Raw genomic sequence first — 23544 nt, forward strand, 5'->3', positions numbered from 1 at the left:
CCAAGCAAGTCCGAGTTGAGCCAGTGTTTGGAGGCTGAAGTTCAAATAATTTTAATTACTTGGAATAAGATCCAGGATCAAAGATGTGCAACTCAAGATTAAGAAAGTAAGACTCGTGGATTTCACCTGCCATAGATCTGTGAACTTGAAAAACCATAGATCTGTGAACTTGAAAAACCAGTTGTGGGTCACATTTCATCACAGAGGAGAGCCACAAATCCCTCTCCACATATTAGAAGAGAAGCAGGCAAAAACAGAATTTAAATCACACGTGAACTTCAGCATTTGCTGCTTCTTTATTACACTGTAGTGTCAGTATAAGTAGTTCAGATGAGGAGTTTTAACTCCTCATCTACCATTATAAGCCCTGAACATTATTTTGGTCATAAAATTGAAGCGGCCTGTCAAATCTGCATAACTGTTTGCAGACATCAATGAAGTGAAAAGAGACACCACCCCTCCAAATCTGGTGCAGATCTAATGTAAAATGGCTGAGATACAACAGTTTAAAAATGGACCCTTATACTCTAGAAAACAACTGTTTTTGCCATCGGATAATATATCTCATTTTTTAACGTCCCTGTAAATGATTTTTTTAAAAATTCAGGTATATACTGAAGCATAATCCTATGTTATTGTTTGCGGGGGGTGAGCCAATATTTTGTGAGTTATAAGGCTCTGAAGTTCCATAGTAGCACTCTAAAATCAGCTAAGGGCACAGATTGTTGATTTTGCTCAGTGAAGGTTCTGAAGCTAGAGTTGGGAAGGTCAAGTCCTGGAAAGTTCTAGATAGTGACTTCCCAGTTTTGAACATAGCTGCCTGATAAAAAGTCTGAGTATACTATACATGATCAGAGTTGAAGAAGCACACTGAAAGACAGTCTGTGAGTACTCAGACACACATAACCATTCCGTCCCCCCGCCCGCCCCACTTTTCCATTATAAGGCTTTTGTTTTCTCTCTCTTTTCTCACCTCCACCAAAGGGGGAAACAAAAGTCCCCCAGGCTGCCGGTCACAGAAAAAAGCACCACCACACCTATGGCATTCGCCTCCACAGACAAATGCCATAATTGTGAACAAGGGTGTGAGAGAGAGTGAGAGTGAAGGAGTGATAAGCCGGGGGCGGGACTTCCTGACTTGCTTTGGATGGCATACACGAGTACGCCATCACTTTTATAAGGTCTGAAGAGGCCTATATCCTTGTAGAGATGCATCATGCCTCTTCCATGCTTTTTAGAGTAAACATTGAGTGAGTGGAATTGAATGAGTGAGAATTGAAAGCATCTTTACTCTCATCTTAAACCAAAGGTTTTGGGATTACTGAATCGTATTCAAGCTAGATCTCAAAGTAAGGGCATCTCTGTGGAAAGCATTGTTTCCAAAACTTTTCAGTACATTGTGGGGAGGCTATAAGAAAATATAAGTTTTCTCACTGTCTCCACATCAGTCATAATTTTGCAAACTTCTATCTTCCCTCCTCCCACCCTCCTGTCACCTTTTTTCTGTACATTGAAAACCCCCAAACACATTTAGTGTCATTGGGAAGATATTCCAAATCTTTGATCAGTTTTGTTACCTAATTTATTTAGCTTTTTCAGGTCTGTAATATCCTTTTAGGGTCAGCACACCAGAGTTTTACACAGAATTCTTAGTGAGACTGTCCCATGAAGTTATATAATGGCATTATGATGCTTTCACATGTGTCCCACATGGAAGATCTCAGAAACCAAATCGGGAACAACAGAGGTGGTTTTTCTGAATATACAGTCTCTCCTCCAATGAAGAGTGCTGTGGAAAAAGCAGAACTTTTAAACATTAAACAAGGTGCAGGTTCTTTTACATTACAACCTTTTAACATGATTAAGTCAAGCCTCTGTGGGCCATCTGGGGTTTATGTTTCACCTGTGCTTCTCAGGATGCTTCTAACAAATGTCACAATGTCAGATTTTGGATGGAAATGCACATTTTCGGTCTTGAAAACTTTTCCCATGATATTGTTGAACTGTTGTTCGATAAATGATTTATTGAAGTTCCTGCACAGGAAAATGTGGTCTAGGTTGTTCTTTTTTTGTTGTTTATGCACAAAGGACTACACTAAATTGTTTATACTTCTGTATCTTAAACATGCACTGATAAATACATGCGTTAGAGAGACATTTTCTGCATAATCACATATCATTAAATATTTAGCCTTGTTTTCTCCAATGGCCTAGTGTTTGTTGAGAAGCCTTGCATTATAAGACTGCTGTAGGCTAAATGCTTGTGTTCTAGATATTAAGAACAGTTTAGCAATTGTGTTGGGAGTGAATTATTCTCTCTCATAATCTCTATTATGAGTTAATGTGCTTGAGAAACTTCACAGGCAGTTTTGGGTTCTTGCTATCATTATTCTGAAAACTTTGAAATATTTCAGTCGTGTATATGCAATACCACAGAGTTGTCAAATTTCACCGTTTTCCTATTTTTATACTAAGAAAATGTATACATATCCATTATAACTGCAAAAATGGTTGTCATTAAATTCAACAAAGATGTAGAGCCTGTAGGTTTCTCCAGGTGTAATGACTCCACTGCAGGGAGCCATGGGAGTTGTAGATCTCTGGAGGGAATAAGGAATTCTGACAGGGTGTTAGCATTCCAACGCAATTACATGGCTTTCTTGGTAGAAGCCATAACAGTAAAACCAGTCTAGACCAGGTTCGTGCTTAATTGTGTTGACACGTTCTTAGGATGCATCAAGCAGGTTGACGTGAACCAACACTAAGTGATGGCAGGTCTACAGTTGAATTCTCTGTATTCTCAAGCATCAGATTGCATAAGAGTCCTGAACTGGAGGTGCTGGATGCATACAAAACAGGACTTTATATATTCTTAGAAACATTACAATTGAACTCTAGTACCTTTTCTTCAGCCAAACAAATCCAGACTGCTGCTGTTCAAGTTCATCTTACGTACACCCAGCAGATGTCAACTATGTGAACCAGTTTCAACCCCATATACAAAGGTGTGACTCTCATTCAAGCTCCTTGGAACAGCCAGAGTGTATTCTGTTTTCTCTTCAGATCATGTACATTTTCCACCTTTTACTAAAGAACATCATTCTCCCCCCATCCCCTGCCCTCCACTTGAGGCTTTCCAGTGATTGTTCTATATAATGCTAGAGGGTCACGTTTGGAGATTATTGCCAGTCTGAATTTGAGCATTACACTGCTATATAGCTGCCTAGAGAGAGGGAAAAGGGGAAAGTGCGCTGTTTTCCGCCCTATCCTTCCACCTGAAAAATCCTTGTATAGTGCAGGGTGAGGAGCTTTTTTAACTTCATGGCACACATTAAGAGATAGACCTATAGGCCAGAGAGAGAACACATCCTTTGCAGGAAGATGGTTCAGTACAAGCTTTATTTCGATCAATGACCAGAACAAACACAAGCAAAAAGGAAAAAGAGAATAAAACATCATAAAATAGTAGTATGCAACTTACATGCAACGTAACAAAACTTGGCCACAGAGTTAGTACTCATACTATCAAATTTAGTCAGTAATAAATCAAGATAAAAGTCATCTGAGCGGCCAGGAAAAGACTTCAACAAGGGTGAGATAAAATCTAAACGGGCATCCCTGTAGAGGTCACAGTAAAGAATAAAATGTGCAGTCGACTCAATAGCACCTGAGCCACAAGGGCAGAGGCGCAAAACATACGGAATCCCCTTGAACCTTCCCTTAAGCACAGATGTTGGAAGAACATTAAGACGTGCAAGGGTCAAGGCACGCCTAAATTTAGGAAAAGTTATGTTACTTAGGTAATCAGCAGGCTTAAGATTGTAGAGCTGGTTACCTATATACAAACCTCTAGATATTTTGGAGGCTTCAACCTGTAGGTCAGTATCAATTATTCGCTGTTTAATAACCTTCGTAGCAGTAATAGATCCCATCCTAACAAGTTCTTCAAGTGGGATCCCATAAAGTTGAGATTTTATTTTAAGCGACCGTTTCCATCTCGAATCAAAGGAGTCGGTCATAATAAGAGGGACTAATCCCACTTGTGAGAACTTCAATTTTAACCAGAATAGGAAAATACATTTCCAATAAACCGATTCCAAAGTATAAAGGCCTGCCTCCCGTCTGATAGCGGCATTTGAGACACTATTTGGGACCTGGAAGATGGATCTAAGAAATTTTGTCTGTATGGCCTCCAGAGGTGAAAAATTACAGAAAGGGCCCAATTGTGCACCATATGTAAGCTGTGGGTGTACTTTAGCTGCAAAGAGTTTAATAGCAGCAGGTATATATGCAGCGCCCTTCATGAAATGAAAAGATCTAATTAAGTTGGCCGAAAGCTGGGCTTTCTGTATGGTATAGTTCAGGTGGGCCTGACGGCCTCCCGAAGCATGGAAGACTATGCCAAGGTATTTAAATATTTTAACTTGTTCAATTAATTGGCCATTTATTTTCCATACATGGGGCTTGGGGCATTTGGCAAATACCAGTACTTTACCTCAATGGCCTCCTCTGCACAAAAAGAGCTAAGTGATGCAAGTGCCCGCCTTAGGCCGACTGGAGTCAGTGACAGGAGAACCATGTCATCGGCATACAGCAGAATTGATATATGTTTATGAGCCAGTTTGGGCGGATGAATAGAAGGAGCATTCATATGCGCTACTATGGAGTTAATATAGATGTTAAACAAAAAAGGGGCTAAAATACACCCTTGTCTGACTCCTCTATGTGTGGGGATTTCAGCAGATAAGTGACCCCGTGCACTACAACGAACTCTTAAGGATGTATTTTCATGTAGCTTAAAAATTAGTAATAGGAGACGCTTATCTATGGATAAATCCCTCAACTTAGCCCAAAGGCGGCCCCTAGAGATGGAATCAAAGGCAGATTTTAAGTCAATAAATGCCGCATAGAGGGCAGAGCCAGGTTTACAAGTATATTTCTCAGCCAGATGTTGGAGTATAAAGGCCTGCTCAATGGTCGATCGGCCTTCACGAAATCCGGCTTGTTCAGGAGCCAGGATGTTATAGGCATCAATCCAGTCAGCCAGTTTTATCAGGAGATGTTTTATCAGGAGAGAACACATGTTTTGCGGGAAGATGGTTCCTAGATCAATTCCTGGCATCCTCTGATTGGACTGGGGAAAAACTCTGATCTAAAGCCCTGGAAAGCTGCTGCCAATCAAATCAAATCTTTATTGTTACGGTCATTCGACCAGCAAATGCTGTCAATCAGTCCTGGGCTTGATGGACCATTCTTTGAATCAGTAGAAGGCAACTTCATTTACTATAAAGCTGGGCTGCACAGTTTCAGCCCTCCAGCTGCTGTTGGACTACAACCCCCATCTCCCCCAGCCACAGTGGCAAATAGTCAGGAATTATGGGAGTTTTAGTCCAACAGCAGCAGGAGAGCTGAAGTTACACAGCCCTGCTCTAAAGTGTTAGGGGCTTGAGCTGGCTAGTCCCCCTTCTCCCTCTGCTTTCTGTGTATGTGTGGCTGTGTGTGATTCCACTTCTGCATACACAGGGAATTTCCAAACCACCACTTTGTTTTGGGGTGTCTCTGTTTCACTTCCAAACTAAAGACAGTGCTACTCCACTCAGTAGTAAGTGGGGTTAAGCCATTCTCCTGACCTGCCATCTCCCGCAATGCCATCTGTCCCATGACCCGGCTATTAATTGTGGGTGCTGCCACTCTGGTTCTGTGTGATCTGTGTCTTTATGACACTGCAGGCGTGCATGCTCATATGCATAAGCTCTGTTATTCTAAGAAAACATGTTGGATAGGCTTGGGACACGCTCAGCACCACAAGCAGCAGTAAAGATGCAGGGGTGGTGTTGGTGGGAAGAGAAGAAGCAGAAGCATGAGTGGCAGTTTGGAGATCTTCAGTGGTTTGATGTAGCACATGGATCACCTTGTGGGGGTATAAAATACCAGTGTCTATTGATGCTTCTATTCAGGCATGAGGATATCCAATAACCATGTAATCTGGTTTAGAACTGAGATGTGTGTTCTATACTGCTCTGTTACCCTGTGGATAACTTGTCAGAGGCCAGTGCATAAAAGTTTCTAGAAATGGCTCAGGCACAAAAAGTAACAGCCTACAAGGTTTACTTTCTGTTAAAAAAAAAATTAAAATATTCTAATACTAGAGCACTTGAGTGCATATTATTACTGCACTGTCAAATTTTGCTTACAGGGAAAGTATTTTATAAAAAGCTAGGGATTTATCATCTCTCTTTATTTTGGTTAGGGAGAGAGAAATGTCTAAATGTCTTTCATGTTAACCAAATGCTGTTTAATAGCTTCTATAATAGTAGCTTGATGCTGTTGCTTGTCTTAACATGAATTTTCACTCAGGCTTTTCATGTGTAGCATATGTGGAATAGCCAACTTAATAGGGATTTATCATTCAGATGTACTTTTGACATTGTCTGGCTTTTTTCTAAGATTTACGAAGTCCTATTTACCATATGCTGACTTGAAGGATGCAGAAGCTGCACTGCTTTTCTATCTGTAATCTGATGCATGCCACATTCTTGTTCATTAATGCAAACCTGACACTTGGCTTATCAAAATAGATGGCCATCTTCAGACAAACTTTGAAATACCCTCTCTCTACTTGATAGCAATCAGGATGATTGCAAGGGAGAAGCATGAAGAGTTTCTTAAAGCCAAGGCTGGAACATGTCAACTGGATTGTAGATTGCCCAGTGATAGTAGTTGTTCACCTTTCTGCCTTCAGGGAAACCTTTCTACATTGATTAGTCTGCAGAGGAACATTTTGCATGCTGCAGAGGATTCTGGTAAATGCTCTAGAGTGCCCACTCAGTTCTTGCTGTTGGGCTGCCTCATTACCTCGGGTGAACCATAAGTATCCACTAGAACAGGCTTCCCCAACCTACGACCGTCCAGATGTTGCTGAACTACAACTCCCAGCATATCCAGCCACAATAAATTGTGGCTAGGGATGCTGGGAGTTGTAGTTCAGCAACATCTGGAGGGTCACAGGTTGGGGAAGCCTGCACTAGAACATTTATGATGCTCCTCAGTGACTGCATGTTATGCAGGAGAGGATCAACAGAGGCAAGCAAGCTGTCTTTCAAGGAAACCTGCCCACCATTACAGGTCTTCTTGTTGAGAAATCCATGCTAAACCTATGAAGTACCCCAGAGTTATCTGAAACACAGTTTGAAAACCACTTCCTTGTGGTTTCATTGTCTCTCCCAACATGGGAAGAACTTGCTGCTGAAAGCAGGTATGGTTACATCAAAAAGCAACCAGGCGGGGGCAAAAGATTCGGAGGGTTCCTGTCCAACACTGAGCAACATTTGAACCTTAAGGATCTGTAAAAGTGAAAAGGGCTGGGTTTAAAAGATATTATAAGGTTTTTAAGGCCTCTGCCACTGATCTCATGGTATACTGTTATCACTGCCAGTGAGAGAACATGGCATGCTGTTATCACTCTTAGATTTTGGTTTTTGGGGTTTTTTTAATGCTTAGAATCTGGCTACAAATGAGATAACAAAAATGTAAATTCTAGCTTCTCGTGTGTGTGCACACGCAGGTGTGCAGGTTCACACTAATGTAGAGCCATATCTTCCCCAGCCTGAGATATGAACTTGAACTGCAGGTTATCACATATCTTGGTTTGTTGGAAACAGTTGAGTTGAGCCAGAGGAGTGCCCCTGGTTGAGCCTCCCAAAGAGGCCCTGGGTGTTACTCCAGCCTACTTTGTGCTGCCTTTCAACTGGCAAACCTTCCCTACCTACATCAGCCACTTTGCAGTCAGCAGTCCTGATGGCAAAAGGGTGGGCTTGCTGGGAACAACCAGAGGTTCCTGCTCAAGTAGGAAGTCGTTTTTTTAGCTTCATAAAATAAAAAAGGAGAACAAAGCCTCAAACAAGTAGCAGAGAATGTGGGAATTTGGCGACGGGGCAGGGAGGGAATCCAAAATGCTTTATGTGTTTCTGCATAAACTTTCTTCAAGGGGTTTTCTGTGCCCCTGATTCTTGCAAGAAATACCCCTGGGTGTGGTGACTCAAAGCATGCTCTTAGTCTTGAGAAGTTCCATAAAACCTCCACAAAACAAAGTCTTGAACTTATCTTGTTTTATCTGACCATTCTCTCTTCTAAGGCTATTTTGAAGCCATTTTACACTGTGCATTTATTGTAAAGTTCACTGATTATAATGCTTCAAGGAATGGAAGCATGACTGAGAAAATGCAGTGCTCTGATTACTCGACCACTTCCATTGATCTGCAGCTTTTGAGTTATTTTATTCATATTTTATGTGCCCACCGGCAATGTGTAAAGTTAAATTAAATAATCATCTGAAAGACCTCTGTGGGAAGTGTCCAGGCATTTGTAGCAATCATGACACACAACAAAGCAAGTTCAGTACATAAAAACTTTCATTTCACATACATGATGTGTAGAGATTGAGCAGCTCCACTGTTGTTAGGAAGGATATCAATAATGAATATTAAAACATCATAGGTTGCCTCCCTGCCACCCTTTTAAAAAAAAACTATAGAACAATATGAAACAAATACATGCTAGAATTTTAATTGCTCGTTAAAGATGCCTCCTAACTCCTCTATCAAACACCTCTTCATTGCTAACTATTCCTTTATCCATCCTCCAAACTCTCCGTTCACACAGATCAGACTGTGTCAAAATTATTGACTGACCGACCGACCGACCAAACTGTTGAGCTGCTCTATGTAGCACAGATTCCCAACCTGGGATCTCCAGATGATGGGAGGTGTAGTCAACAACATCTGGGGATCCAAGGCTGAGAACTCCTTCTGTATAGGATCAACAGCAAGGAGAATTGCTCTACCAGTGCACAATTGCGATTTCCTGGATGACACTTATGTAGCTAACTAGGGTGTGTGTCTTGTGCTACATGTACAGACTTTGTGGATGAAACTTAAACAGAGGGGGTCAGTGCAGGTGCTGGACAGGGGATTTCTTCACATTGGTCACTATGCAACCTCACCTTTGCACACCTAAAATATAATTTTCCTTAAAAGAATTTCAGCTGCCTGGCAGTATAAGTGAGAGACCTACTTCACTTACCTTGCCTTGGATGCCATTGCAATTGTGTTGGCAAAAGCCAACACAAGTCCTAACGTCATTGATTTATAGAGCAGGTGTGTTAGATATGACATGAAGGGCTTCTATTTATGTTTTGTACAGCATTTGTATACTCAGATCCAGCAGACACCTTAGGGATGCAATCAGGACATTTGGAGAGATGGAACAACTGTTGTAAGGAATTGTCTTATGTTGAGGTGCTTCACACAATCCATATGAAGCACCAGGAGAGTTTGTGTGGGGAGAGTGGGCTTAGCCCACTCTCCCTGCACACGAGCAGCCTCTTGAGGAAAAGAGCTGGCTGTGAATTCTGATATTCTAGTCAGTGGCAAGTTGAGACTTAGAGCGGTATGAGTAATGAACATTGCCATACTGGTAATAAAAAAGAGATTCTCCAAATCCTTGCAGTTAGAAGTGGTGGTTCTCTATTTAACAGATTTGCTTAAGAAACAGTGAATTCAGCTGCTGTACGTCATCTGGATGTGTGCTTTGTCTCAATTTACTCTCCTTTTAAAGAAAGTATTTTTAGAATGGGAGCAACAAAGTGAAATATACCATTTCAAATATCTGTTGGACAAAACTTCTGCCTCCCCAAGTGCCCCTTCTGTGCCCCCCTCCGTTTTTTTTTGGGGGGGGGTGTCTTGTGAAGTAGATGGAAATATGTAACATCTACTTTCTGAATTCCCTGAAAATAGTTATTACCTGCGCCTTCTTGATTGCATAGCATACCTTGGAATGCGTGACTCTTTCTGTACTAGGGCCCAGAGATCAGATATACTGTAAATCCTAATAAATAGCTATGGGGCATTGTTTTTGTTTGTTCTGGCTTACATCTGGAACTACTTCTTGATGTTTTCCTGCTACTGTAGGAGTTGAATTTGCTGAGAGATTGGTGATGAATAAATCAAGAAATCCAGCAGGACTTTACTCCTGTTTCCCTGGGCTGTTTGAAAGAGTGTGCACCAGTTTTTCAAATTTTATTTTATTATTTTATTTCAAATAATTGTTTCCAATTTTTTTTTGGTGGTTCTTATTGACACTATCTCTAAAAAAATTTTTTCTAAATAATTAGTAATTCTTGGAACCATCTTGCCTTCAGAACTGTCAATATTTGCGATTTCTTTGTGTCCGTTTCTGGTGCCTTAGTGGAGAATTCCTCATCATATTCAGATTTGTAAAATTTACCTCTCCCCCCTCTCCCCAATTTAACATTTGTGTTTCAGGTTGTCACGAACTATTCCTATCTTTGCAAGTTCACAGCAGAGTCAAGTCTATACACAGTTCCTGGCTACTTTGCTTGAAGAATTACATTTCAAACATGAAGACTTTGAAAGTTTAACAAGAGCGTTTAGAAGTGACTGGTCAGTAGTACTTTTCCTTTTTCCTTTCCTGCAACACACCTTATTGTGCTTCTTTATATAAGATCCCCAGCTAACCAATATCAATCCTGACTGTAGATTTTCATTTTTTTAAGCAGTTGCAGCACATAGCCCAGGACTGCTCAACCTTGGCTCTCCAGCTGTTGTTGGACTACTACTCCATTCATCCCCAGCCACAGTGGCCAATAGTCAGGGATGATGGGAATTGTAAGCCAACATCTGTCGGAGGGCCAAAGTTGTGCAGCCCTGACATAGCCGAAGCCCTAGTTAAGGAATGTTGTTATAAAGTTTGTTATCCTCACCAGAAGCCAGAAATGTAGGGGTTGTTATTAAACTAGAGGGAAGTGACAAGTAGTTCTTTGAGCTCTGTCCTGGTGATGGTCTTTCTTTGATGATTTGTGTAGAGGAGCAGAACTCCTTCTTTATTCGCTGCTGATGGAGGTGGGCTGCAGACAGTATAAAGGATAGTATTAGAATTCAAAGTAATTTCAAGAAATGAATCGACTAAAACAATACTAATAAGAAAAAAGAATAAAATAAATTGTAGTCATGTCCATATGAGAGTTTGCCATGCCAGTTCCCCTTGGGTGTATATACCATATTTACTCGAATAGAAGGTGACTCTGAATGATGATGCCATAAAAGTAGGAATGTGCACAAAATGTGTCCAAATTCAAATCGATTTGATTTGAGACCAGTGAACAGATTCATTCAAATCAATTTGAATTCACCCAAATTTGAATCAAATTGGAGCAAATCTGCCCAAATTTCATTTGAATTTGAGCAAATTTGAATTGATTCAGACAAATCTCCACTCTGTTCAATGGTTCCAAATCAAATTTGATTCAAATTTGGCTGAATTTCATGCACATCCCTACTTAAAATATAGAGGTTAAATGCAGGTTATACCTGTATTTACCCCCAAAAAAGAGGACTCTCAATTTAAGACACCACCCCCCGCATGCCAATTTAACAGGCAAGAACTGGGGGGGGGGACTCATCTTTAGATTTGGATAAATACAGTAAATCTTTCAATGCATGCTCTGGGTCACTGCTGGCGCTCACGCTCTCTCTCTCCCCGCCCCCCCCCCCCGCCAAAACCAATGGCAGCTGGTTATGTTGTACTGGAAGCTGCTTCCAAAGCTCCGCCAGTATTCACAAGTAAAGTGTGTGCAGCTGGTAGGGGATGGGCTACTTTTAAAAGGGCCATCACCAAAGCCTCCTGTATGGCTTTTTTGATCCAGCCCTGGTTCTGTGGTTCAGCTCCCAGAATTGTTTGAAGAAGGTGAGGAAAGAGCAAGATCTTCTCAACTATTTTGAGCAATCCTCCATTTCTCTTACCTCCACGTAGATTCCTCCACACAGTTGTCTGCTGCTAGGTGGCCAGATTTAGCTTTCAAAAAGCCAAATTCTGGCTTACGGCAAATTGACCTGCAATTTTACCCCTTAGGTTCTGGCAACCCCCTCTGCTGTACAACTTCGGCCCTCCTGCAGGTGTTGAACTACAATTATCATCCCTGGCCACTGTGACTGGGGGTGATGGGAGCTGTAGTCCAACAACAGCTGGAAGGCCAACGTTCTGTGGCCCTGCTCTACGATGTTCATCTTTTTAAAAAATCAACTTATAGCATGTTATCAGAAGATCAGCTTAGGTCAGCATTGACACTGTGGCTCAAAGATCTCAGATGTGCTGAATACTTAAGCTTAAGGCTTCTGGGGAGGACTGCATTATCTTTGTGCTTTTCAATCTAGCATGGGTAAGTGTTTTATACATATGAAAGAAAGAGAAACAAGGAAAATGAGGGATGGCAGTACTAGGAAGTAAGTTCTGTGAGCCATGCTAAAGAAGCTTGAGGATGAGGGCTGGAATCCTACAAAAGGCAAACAGGCAAGGCTTGCATTGTTGAGTTTTGTTGCTACTTGCCTCTTTCCTGCCAAAATACTCAAAACAATATAAAATGCATTTAAAATCTATTAAGAGAACATGAATGGGAAGATAAGGGGCAAATCTGTAAATCCAGACCTCAGATCAAGATTAACATTTTTAGAGAGAATATGGGTTGCATCCTAGGATAAGTCCCCATTTAAATTAATGGGACTTGAATAGACACAACCTTGATTTCAGTGCTTAATAATGACCAAGATACAATCCCATATTATTATTTTCTACTTCTTTCTTTCTTTCTTTCTTTCTTTCTTTCTTTCTTTCTTTCTTTCTTTCTTTCTTTCTTTCTTTCTCTCTCTCTCTCTCTCTTTCTTTCTCTTATAACGTGTATGTTCAATATAATATGATCCATTGCTTCCAGAAGAGAGCCATCTCTTGCCAATGTCATTTGAAATATAAACCTGTGTGTTATATTAGAGAGGTTAAAAGAGAGGAAATTATGGGGAAATGACTGTGATGGAAAGATAAACGTATATGATGTTTGCCAAAATGGTTCCATGCGCCTATTGAACATCTGTGTTATCAGTACAACACAACTTTTTTTTAAAGGGGATGTTAGTTGGGATTAGATTAGATTCATGCAGGGCTTGTTACACAATCAAACATACTGCTTTGGAATGAAGGATCAAAAGCTTTGTATCTTAGGCAGAGTGACACTCTGGTCAGCACTGGTCGGAACTCAGTTAATGTTCTGTTCAGTTACAGGTTGCCACATTTTAGGAAGGATGTGGACAAGCTGATGAAGATTCAGAGAGAGGAACCAAGTGATAAAGCTTTTAGAATGCAAAACATATTCAGCAAGATTGAGAGGGCCAGTGTGTATGTATCTAGCCCACAAAAGACTAGGGTTTTTAAAACTGTATTTTACATACAGCTCTTGTAATTGCCACTGAAGGGAAGCTTACAAGATTAAGCTGCTACAACAGCAGTTGAGGCTTTTACTATTAGGGGGGAAAGCTATTTGGGCAATGGCTCACAGCTGAGGAAGTAGGCGATCTCCTATTGCTGCTGTTAAGAAAAATCTATATAGGGATATAAGAACATAAGAACAGCCCTGCTGGATCAGGCCCAAGGCCCATCTAGTCCAGCATCCTGTTTCGCACAGTGGCCCACCAGATGCCACTGGAAGCCACAGACAGGAGTTGAAGGCGTGCCCTCTCTCCTGCTATTACTCCCCTGCAACTGGTACTCAGAGGCATCCTGCTTTTGAGGCTGGATGTGGCCCACAGCGCTCCGACTAGTAACCATTGATAGACTTCTCCTCCATGAAGTCATCCAAACCCCTCTTAAAGCCATCCAGGTTGTTGTCTGTCACCACATCCTGTGGCAGAGAATTCCACAAGTGGATCACGCATTTGTTGGTCCTAGACCTCCTGGCAATCAATTTCATGGAGTGACCCCTGGTTCTAGTGTTGTGTGAGAGGGAAAAGAGTTTCTCTCTCTCTCCACTTTCTCCACACCATGCATGATTTTATAGACCTCTATCATGACTCCCCGCAGTCGTCTTTTTTCTAAACTAAAAAGCCCCAGGTGTTGTAGTCTTGCCTCAAAAGAAAGGTGCTCTAGGCCCCTGATCATCTTGGTTGCCCTCTTCTGTACCTTCTCCAGTTCAACAATGTCCTTTTTAAGATGTGGTGACCAGAATTGTACGCAGTACTCCAAGTGTGGTCACACCATAGTTTTGTATAAGGGCATTATAATGTTAGCCGTTTTATTTTCAATCCCCTTTCTAATGATCCCTAGCATGGAATTTGCCTTTTTCACAGATGCCGCACATTGAGTCGACACTTTCAACAAGCTGTCCACCACAACCCCAAGATCCCTCTCCTGGTCCGTCACTGACAGCTCGGATCCCATCAGCATATACTTGAAGTTGGGGGTTTTTGTCCCAATGTGCATCACTTTACACTTGCTAACATTGAACCGCATTTGCCATTTTGTCGCTCACTCCCCCAGTTTGGAGAGATCCTTTTGGAGCTGCTCACAATACGTTTTGGATTTCACTACCATCTGCAAATTTGGCCACATTGCTGCTTACCCCTGCTTCTAGATCATTTATGAATAAATTAAAAAGCACCGGTCCCAGTACAAATCCCTGGGGGACCCCACTTCTTACTTCCCTCCATTGTGAAAACTCTCCATTTATACCTACCCTCTGTTTCCTGTCTTTCAACCAGTTAGCAATCCACACATGTACTTGTCCCCTTATCCCATGACAGCTAAGTTTCTTCAGGAGTCTTTGATGAGGAACTTAGTCAAAAGCTTTTTGGAAGTCCAGGTAGACTATGTCAACTGGATCACCTTGATCCACACACTCGTTGACACTCTCAAAGAAGTCCAAAAGGTTGGTGAGGCAAGATTTACCTTTGTGGAAGCCATACTGGCTCACTCCCAGCAGGGCCTGTTCTTCTAGGTGCTTTACAATTTTATTCTTGAGGATGCTTTCCATCAATTTGCCTGGAACGGACGTTAGGCTAACTGGTCTGTAATTTCCCGGATCGCCCCTGGATCCCTTTTTGAAAATCGGTGTTACATTTGCTACTCTCCAGTCCTCTGGTACAGAGCCCGATTTCAGGGATAAGTTAAATATTTTAGCAAGGAGGTCGGAATACTATAGGAGGTCAGGAATACTATAGCTAGCTTGTATTTTCTGCACAAAAGTAGGAAGTTAGGAATGGATGGACAATGGAAAATCTGTGGATGTTATGGTCCTTCATTTACTACATGTTGGGAATGAGTTCGAGCATTTGTAGTCTTTTGACACAATTCAATATTTTATTTTTTCAATTTATATACCACTCAACAAGGGCTCCACTCTTAAGGTACATTACAGATTCAGAGGGAATTTTGTATTTGGAAACAAACAAGCTGAACCCACACAGAGCATCTGTGTGCTAGTGCACTCAGCTTTCCCACTCTCTCAGTCAGCCTTCCCCACCCCAGAGACTTGGTGGGGTGGCAGAAGGCCCCCTCACTCGGCCTTTCCCCCCAGCTCGGCCTACCCCCTGCTAACTCTAACCCCCCACTAACTCTAACCCCCCACTCACCCTTTGCTCGCCGCTTGGCAGTTGCTTTCCCCCACCCGCTCGCCACTTGCCCGTTCCTCCCCCACTCGCTCTTTGCTCTTCCCCCCACTCACTCTTTGCCTTTCCCACCACTTGCCACTCGCTCTTTGCTCTCCCCGCCGCTTGTCACTTGACACTTGCTTTCCCCTGCCTGCTTGCCCGTTCCTCCCCCCTGCTCGCCCTTTGCCTTCCCCCATACCTTCCCCCACCCCAATCACCACTCGGCAGTTGCTTCCCCCCCATTCGCCCGTTCCTCCCCCTGCACTCGCCACTCAGCCTTTTGCTCCCCCCGCTGCCACTCAGACTTTGTCCCCCCCCCCCGCCCTTTGCGGCTGCAGCAGGGGCAGGGCTTTGGTCACAGCTGTAGTAGGGCGGGACTTGACACCCACAACCTTAGCGTATTAAATATATAGATAGATGCCACTGAAGAATTGACTGGGTATGAAATTGAAACTTCATTGGTCTATTTCAGGTGTACTTTTTCAATCAAGTCTCTTTTCATTTTTTTTTTTTAATATTTAAACATTTAGATAGGGTTTTGTGTGTTTGGTTTTATCTATCAAGTGTAAAAACACTTGCTTTGAAATAAATGCCTTTTTGGTGGTGGTGAAAATTCTTCTTTCTTTTTTTAAACCTGCAGAGTAAGATGATCATCTTGAGCTTCTCGCCCTTTGCTGGAAACATGATCAACACTTGAAATAACACTGTTGGAGTCCAGGCAACTTAATTTCAGTACACCAAATGGGGAAATAACATGCAGTCACATTGTGCTTTCGTCAGTCTAATTCCTATGAATAAGTGACCAGAGAGTTTTTAGTGAGAGCTGATATATAATCTATCATTGAAGGTATCAATCACACTAAAATAAAGCTAATGTGAAAATTTGACCTTTAAAAATTGCAATAAGGATATTAACCATCTTCTGTATCTATCATGTCTTCAAGTAAATAGGCCACCAAGTGTTGGACACAGCAGTATGCTTCTGTGATCAAAGACTGATAAAAGTCCTTCCTATTTTTATCATTGCATCAATAGAATGCCAAAACTTTTTTTTTGAGAGTGTGTGTATCTTTTAGTTTCCCATAAGGAAATTGTGTAGTTCAAAGATTTCTGGAAATGTGAAGCAAATTTTCCTGCAGTTAATTCTGTCATTTTTCTAGAAACGGGTGCTTTGGAATGTCATTTCACTTCGATAAAATATTAGTAGAGACAATTTGAACTACAGTTTCAGTAGTCCTGCGATATCCAAGGCCTAGTATGATACAGATTTTTCTAGTGGTTACTGGAGTACTTTGAAGATCTGCATGGCTCAGTAGTGCCTTATGACAACGTTTTGTTAATATTTGAAGTCATATTGTGCATTTCTGATTGCATCTTAAGACACCAGAGAATGTCTTAAGACACTTTTTCAAGATTATGTTTCCACATAAGATTCCCTCCACAAGATATGTAATCCCAGCTGCTCGTTCACACTTTAGTTTGCTAGCAAAACCACAATCCTGCTCCTGTATGTGTACAGAGGGGCTCCATTGCAGGGTGTCTGTTCTCTGAGGCTGAGTGTACTGGGCTGTTTCTATAAAAGTGCAAAATAATATTGTTGTTTTTGTCAGCTCCAAGCCCTTTATTTTCACAGGGTTTTTATTTTTACATTTCCTGTTAGCTCCACAGCATGATTTTTAAAGGTTTATTTTAGGCTCACTCTTCAGTGCTTTAGTCTTTTGAAAACACTTGAGCTTGAGTTTTTGTTTTGTTTTGTTTTTAAAGCTTGTAATCTTTAAGAAGCTGTTATTTGTCAGACTTTACTGTAACTGAAAATAATTTTCCACTTATATATAAAAAATATAAATAAAAAAGAGCAAATTCTCTCTTGCTGGCTGCTGGGAGACTAACCTGGTTGTCACTTTTCAACTCCTGCAAGAAAAGGGGATTCTTAGCTTTGTTATTCCTTACTCTCCTCCTAAAAACTAAAGAAATATGCCTCCCCATCACCACCACCACCCAGCAAGAATTTGCGTTTGCATTTGGAATAATAGCATTATAGATCTGAACAGTACCTCAAAGTCCATCTACTCCAGACTAAAATAAATTATTGTCACCTCTAGGACACTGATGAGCATGTTTCAAAGTAGCAAGTGTTGTTTATTCTTATTTGGTACGGGCAGAACATAGAGGTTTTCATATGTAGTTGTGACCAAGATGCAGTTCTTGGGGTATATGTGCAGTAAAAATTTATATCTGTTTGTCATGGCTTTCTCCAAAGAATCCTGAGCATTTGTAGTTTAGCAAGGGAGAAGAATCTTAGAGATCCCAAGACCGCCTCACAGAACTACAGCTATCAGGGTCCCCTGGAGAGAGGGAATAACGTTTGAACTAGTCCCACTCAGTGGTACAAGTGTCCTGTAGAGGACAGTAATATTACACTTGTAAACCAGCCTGAAGCTAGGCTTTAAAGATAATGGCAGTTCCACAAAAAAGGACCTCAAGAATTGTAGCTGTGTGAGGATGCTGATAAATGTTTAGATATAGATATCACTTAGATATAAAATTCACTCACCTGACCCTCCATAGAGCAACAGTGCCTTTGAACAGAAGCTTTGTCAGTTAAACACCTTTGAAAAAGATGTATAGTGCTGAGCTGTAAGGATATGGGTTTTCATTCTGCTGTGGTGTTTTGGGGTTGTTTGTTGTTGTTTTTTGCATTTTTTTTTTTTTGTATACCATCTGAGCTTTGAAAAATCGGTATTCTGTATAAATATTTTAATAATAAACTTTGCCATTGCCAAATATGTGTCTCTGTCTGTCTGGTTTGTGTAAAGTGTTTTTTATTATTTATTGCATTTCTATACCGCCTAGTATAGAAATTTCTAGGCAGTGTATGGATTAAAACACAATATAAAACAAAACATTTAAAATTCATAAAAACAGATAAAAATCACAATAGATAAAAACACACGTTAAAATTTAAAATTTCAATTTCAATTAAAAGCCTGGGAAAACAGGTATGTCTTCAAGGTCCTCCTAAAAGCAAACAGAGAAGGAGATGTTCTTATTTCAGCAGGGAGTGCGTTCCAAAGTCCTGGGGCAGCCACAGAGATGGCCCAGTCCCGAGTTGCCCCCAAACGAGTTGGTGGCAACCATAACCAGACCTCTCCAGATGATCTTAATAGGCGACAAGATTCACGACGGAGAAGGCGCTCTCTTAAGTAAGCTGAACCTAAGCCATTAAGGGTCTTATGGGTAATAACCAGCACTTTGTATTTTGCTCAGAAACATATTAGCAGCCAATGCAGTTCTTTTAAAATAGGTGTTATATGGTCCTTCAGGTAAACCTAGAGACCAATCAGGCTGCTGCATTCTGTACCAATTGTAGTTTCCACAGTATGTACAAAGGCAGCCCCACATGGAGTACATTAAAGTAGTCAAGCCTAGAGGTTACCAGCATGTGCACCACCGTTTTAAGGTTATTTGTCTCCAGAAATGGACATATCTGGCACATCAGCCGAAGCTGATAAAAAGCACTCCTGGCCATAGCCTCAACCTGAGAAACCATACACCATGAAGTCACTGCAGCCGATTGCCCTTTCAAAATAAAAAAGGAGCACATTTTAGCCCACACGGGCATTATGAAAGAAAGCTTGAAAGCAAGCAGTTGTCTTTGCTGAAGACAAAGAAACCAGAGGAGAACCCCAGTTCAAATCCCCATTCAGCCATGAAATTCACTGGGTGACTCTGGGCCAGTCACTTATCTCAGCCTAACCTACCTCACAGGGTTGTTGTGAGGCTGTACATAACCATGTATACTGCTCTGGGCTCCTTGGAGGAAGAGTGGGGTAAAAATAAATTATTTTTGTTTCATTTCATTTTATATTTTTTTAGGAATAAGTCTCTAGTCCCTATGATTAGAAGAAACATGACAATGTGTGGGCAAAAGGGATCTTGCTGGTATACCCCTGATTTAAAAATGTCCTCAGAACAACCCTCAGCCCCTCTTTATGAACTTACATCATTTGATCTCAATTAGTCTCTGTACTTAATGTTCTTCAATGTTCTTTTTCTAGAACCTAAAAACAATATTAGAATAAAACAAGAAACCAGCTCCCTCATTACAGTTGCAACATTTAGCTTTTGTGAGTTAAAGATTTGTGTATGTGTGTGTGTGTGTTTTTGTTGTAGATTTCTATTTCTATAAGCCCCTGATGTCTCTAAAAAGAAAAGGCCAGTTACTTAGCACTGTTCTTACTCTTTCACATTAGCTGTGGTTATGTTTGACCTTTATTTGAACCAACATGAAGTCGAACTTTCAAACAAAGTACACCTGCTGACAACACCAAAAGCTGAACTGAATTTCAGGTTCGTTTTAGGAAGAGCTACAATTATAGCAATGTATATCTCACAATGCATTTCTCCAGATGGCCACAGGAGCTACCTGTTAATCCTACCTCCATGGCAAAACAAATTGCACATCTCTGAGGTGAGAATGGATTGTTTTTAATGTTCCCCAAATTGTTAGAATCTTTAGTTTTAATATAACATTTTTAACACACACACATACTGCCATATGCAGACTTCTATTCCTATATGACTTCTGTGAAAATTTCTGTATTCAGTTGTTTAATAATCAATACATTATTTATAACATTATCACTCTCTGATATAAAAGTCTAAATGGGCAAAATCTAGCAGCAGCTAGTCAGATAACCCCCATTGAAATGAATAGATCTTTAGTTAAATTATATCTTTGGGCCAAACTTAGATGTGACTTCAGAAATGCATCAATGCATCTCCATCATCTTTAATCTTTTACACAAAGTGGCTTTTAAGAGAGCCCTAAAAACATACTTGTTTGGCCTGGCCTTCCAAGATTTTTAAATTGTTTTTTAAAGTATTTTAATTGGGAAATGCTTGACTGTCAAGCAAGAGGTTGCCGGTTCGAATCCCCACTGGTACACCTATATCGGGCAGCAGCAATATAGGAAGATGCTGAAAGGCATCATCTCATACCGCGCGGGAGATGGCAGTGGTAAACCCCTCCTGTATTCTACCAAAGACAACCACAGGGCTCTGTGGGCGCCAGGAGTCAAAACCAACTCGATGGCACACTTTAATTGTTTTTATATTGTTTTTAGCACTGTGTCTTAAATGGTGTGTGTTTTTATGTCTTTTTAAATTTGTTGTACACTGCCCAGAGCCTTTGGATGGGGCAGTTTATAAATGTAATAAATAAATAAATAAAGCAGCCACAGTATTATCTTCTCCAACTGCGGGTGGGGGGGATGTCTGCATTTATGTTCTTTTGACTGGGGCAAATAGCATGCTACGTCAGCAGTGGTCATTGAGAAAACAGCTTAGGGGTAAAGTGCTGGACCCATCCAAATAACATATGAGAGGAATCTAGGGTCCCATCATAGTTCCGTCTAAGATACAAGAAGTGTTACAGATCCCACATAACATGTTTACATCAGTGCTCATGAAGGAGGAGAGCTGGTCTTGAGGTAGCAAGCACAAATTGCCCCCTTTACTAAGCTGGGTCTGCCCTGGTTGCATATGAATGGGAGACTACATGTGTTTGCTCTGTCCAATATTCCCCTTCAGGGATGAGGCTGCTGTGGGGTTCCAAGGTCCCTCCCTGGCATCTCCAAGCTAGGGCTGAGAAAGTCTCCTGCCTGCAACCTTGGAGAAGCCGCTGCCAGTCTGTGAAGACAATACTGAGCTAGATAGACCAATGGTCTGACTCAGTATATGGCAGCTTTCTATGTTCCTATGTAAGTCCTTTTGAAAGCTAATAATCTGAGAATTAGTATTGCACCTTAATTTCAAAAATGGACTACAACTCCTGTGTAAAGATTGATACAAACAGTAAGAGTGGACTGATAAAACAAAATGTGTACCCAGTTTGATTAGGATGTTTTGCCAACCACTTCTAGGGAGAAAATGGGGGGGAAAGCTTAGAAATGCTATAACAGGTAAGGAATGGATTGAACATTTGAAACCGCCTCATCTCTACTCGCCAAGCCTGTGCAAAGCTTCAGATGAAGCTGAAGAGTGTACTACTATCCCTCGGGTACTGCACAGAGATGAGCATTGGGAATGCTTGCCTCTGTGAAGTACCTGAAGGACAGAAGGAAGGCTTCAGTTGAAGCTTCAGACAAGCCTCCTCATCTGTCTCAGTCCTGTTTATTCTGACTGGCAGTGACTGTCCCAGCAGGCTTTTCCCAGCCCTACCTGGCTTCTGCATGCAAAGCAGGAACTCTGCTGCTGCCCTACAGCCTCATCGCTGCGGATTTATCTTAATGTCCCTACAAGAAAGAGCACAGCTGATCTGAAAGCAAGTTTCTTTAAGATATGATGCCACTGGTATTCAACGTCACACAGATTATATTGTATTTATGATGATGATGATGAACCACTGAATACATGGAGATGTTCAGGAACACATGCTGGCTGTATATTCAGCAGGTTGTATCCAAAAAACATTAGTCATGGCTAAGGGTCAAAACACACATTTACAAAAATGTGTGCTAAAAAGTGGCTCTTTTTTCACCAAAACCAGCTATGTGGGGAGGCAATTCTGGTCGGGACAGTGGCACAGGGGGAAGGAGATGAGAGCCAGTGTGGTGTAGTGGCTAGAGTGCTGGACTAGGACCGGGGAGACCCGAGTTCAAATCCCCATTCAGCCATGAAACTAGATGGGTGACTCTGGGCCAGTCACTTCTCTCTCAGCCTAACCTACTTCACAGGGTTGTTGTGAAAGAGAAACTCAGGTATGTAGTACACCGCTCTGGGCTCCTTGGAAGAAGAGTTGGATATAAATGTAAAAACAATAATAATAAATAAAAATAAATAATCTTTCCTCCCACCCTGTTTTTCCTGCTGAAAATTGCTTTTCTCCATGCTGAGTAGCTTCTGCAGTGGCAAACTGCCACTTGAGGAGGGCAATATTTTGTGGTGAAACAGCACAAAGGGGGAAAGTTACATGCGTGTGCATGCGCACGCGCACACCCCAATGCATGTCACCATCCCAGCTGGGGTCACGCAGCTGGTTTTGATGAAAAAAGAGGCATTGCCATTTGGAAACGCTCTGCTCTAGCACACATTCCTGTGAACATGTGTCTGTGCTGTCTCACTGAAATTAATGGAAGTGAAACCTCTCACAACTAACCTCTCGCTTTGATTTCAATGGTGCTTGATTAGGACTGACTTTCCTAAGATGCAGCCCAGTTTCTGGTTCTGCCCAGTTTTACACACATTTTGAATGATTTGCTCAAGTTAACCACAGCAGTGTCTCAGCTGCTGGTCCATGAGGAATTAATTCCCCACCGCAAACAATTTCGAACTGGTGGGGCCACTGCTGCCGGGAGCTCTCCAGAGCTCATTTCTAGACAGGCAGCCCTCACTGCTGGGATAACCTTCATTTCGAATGAGTGTTATCCCAGCAGCGAGGGCTGCCTGCCTAGAAATGAGCTCTGGAGAGCTCCTGGTAGGGCGCCACCCCCAAATTGTTTTGGGGGGTGCCTGGGGGTGGGGTTGAGAGGGGGTGACCCTGTTACTAACTGCTAGTCCAGGAAACTGCGCACAAAGAATGTACCGGTCCACGACTCCAAAAATGTTGAGTAACACTGAACTACAGGATACTTCCTTCCTTCTGAATCTGAAAAATCATGTTCGGGGTTTTCTTTTAATGATGTTTATTAAATTTCTATACTTCACATCTAATTGGCTCTAGGTGGACCGAACAACAATTAAAACAATTAATCAAAAAAACCCAAAATATTTTGAAACCATTTAAATGCAACCAAAGGCCAGCCTTTTTTAAAAAAATGTGTTTTTATGGTTCTTTGTAAGGCCTCCAGTTTCTATAGGGAGCATGTTCCACAGTTCAAGAAAAACTATGGAGAAGATCCGACCCCCAGTCGTCACCAGATGAACCAATGGCAACTGGAGACGGGCTTCTCTTGACAATCTTAGCAAGAGGCAGGGGTTGTGCTGAAGATGATGTGTTACTTGCAGGGGCGGTGTGGAGCTGTTGCTTTAGTAGATATGGATCCTGAAGCAAGTT

General features: G+C 41.5%; 1 protein-coding gene across 4 annotated transcripts in view; it reads left to right on the forward strand.

Annotated features, from left to right (window-relative positions):
• Nucleotides 1-18276, forward strand: part of RPAP2 (RNA polymerase II associated protein 2) — a 71919-nt gene extending 53643 nt beyond the window's left edge. For 3 of the 4 annotated variants that reach the window (XM_053243618.1, XM_053243616.1, XM_053243619.1), the window contains 2 exons: nucleotides 10323-10460; nucleotides 16129-18276. In XM_053243618.1, coding sequence (XP_053099593.1) covers nucleotides 10323-10460; nucleotide 16129 — 139 coding nt within the window. In that variant the 3' untranslated portion in view covers nucleotides 16130-18276. Of the gene's footprint in view, nucleotides 1-10322; nucleotides 10461-14189; nucleotides 14254-16128 lie in introns of all 4 variants that reach the window. The other variant, XM_053243617.1, reaches the window with a different exon arrangement.
• The last annotated feature ends 5268 nt before the right edge of the window (nucleotides 18277-23544 follow it).

The sequence above is a fragment of the Hemicordylus capensis genome, chromosome 4 (genome assembly GCF_027244095.1).
Source record: "Hemicordylus capensis ecotype Gifberg chromosome 4, rHemCap1.1.pri, whole genome shotgun sequence".
Taxonomy (NCBI): domain Eukaryota; kingdom Metazoa; phylum Chordata; class Lepidosauria; order Squamata; family Cordylidae; genus Hemicordylus; species Hemicordylus capensis.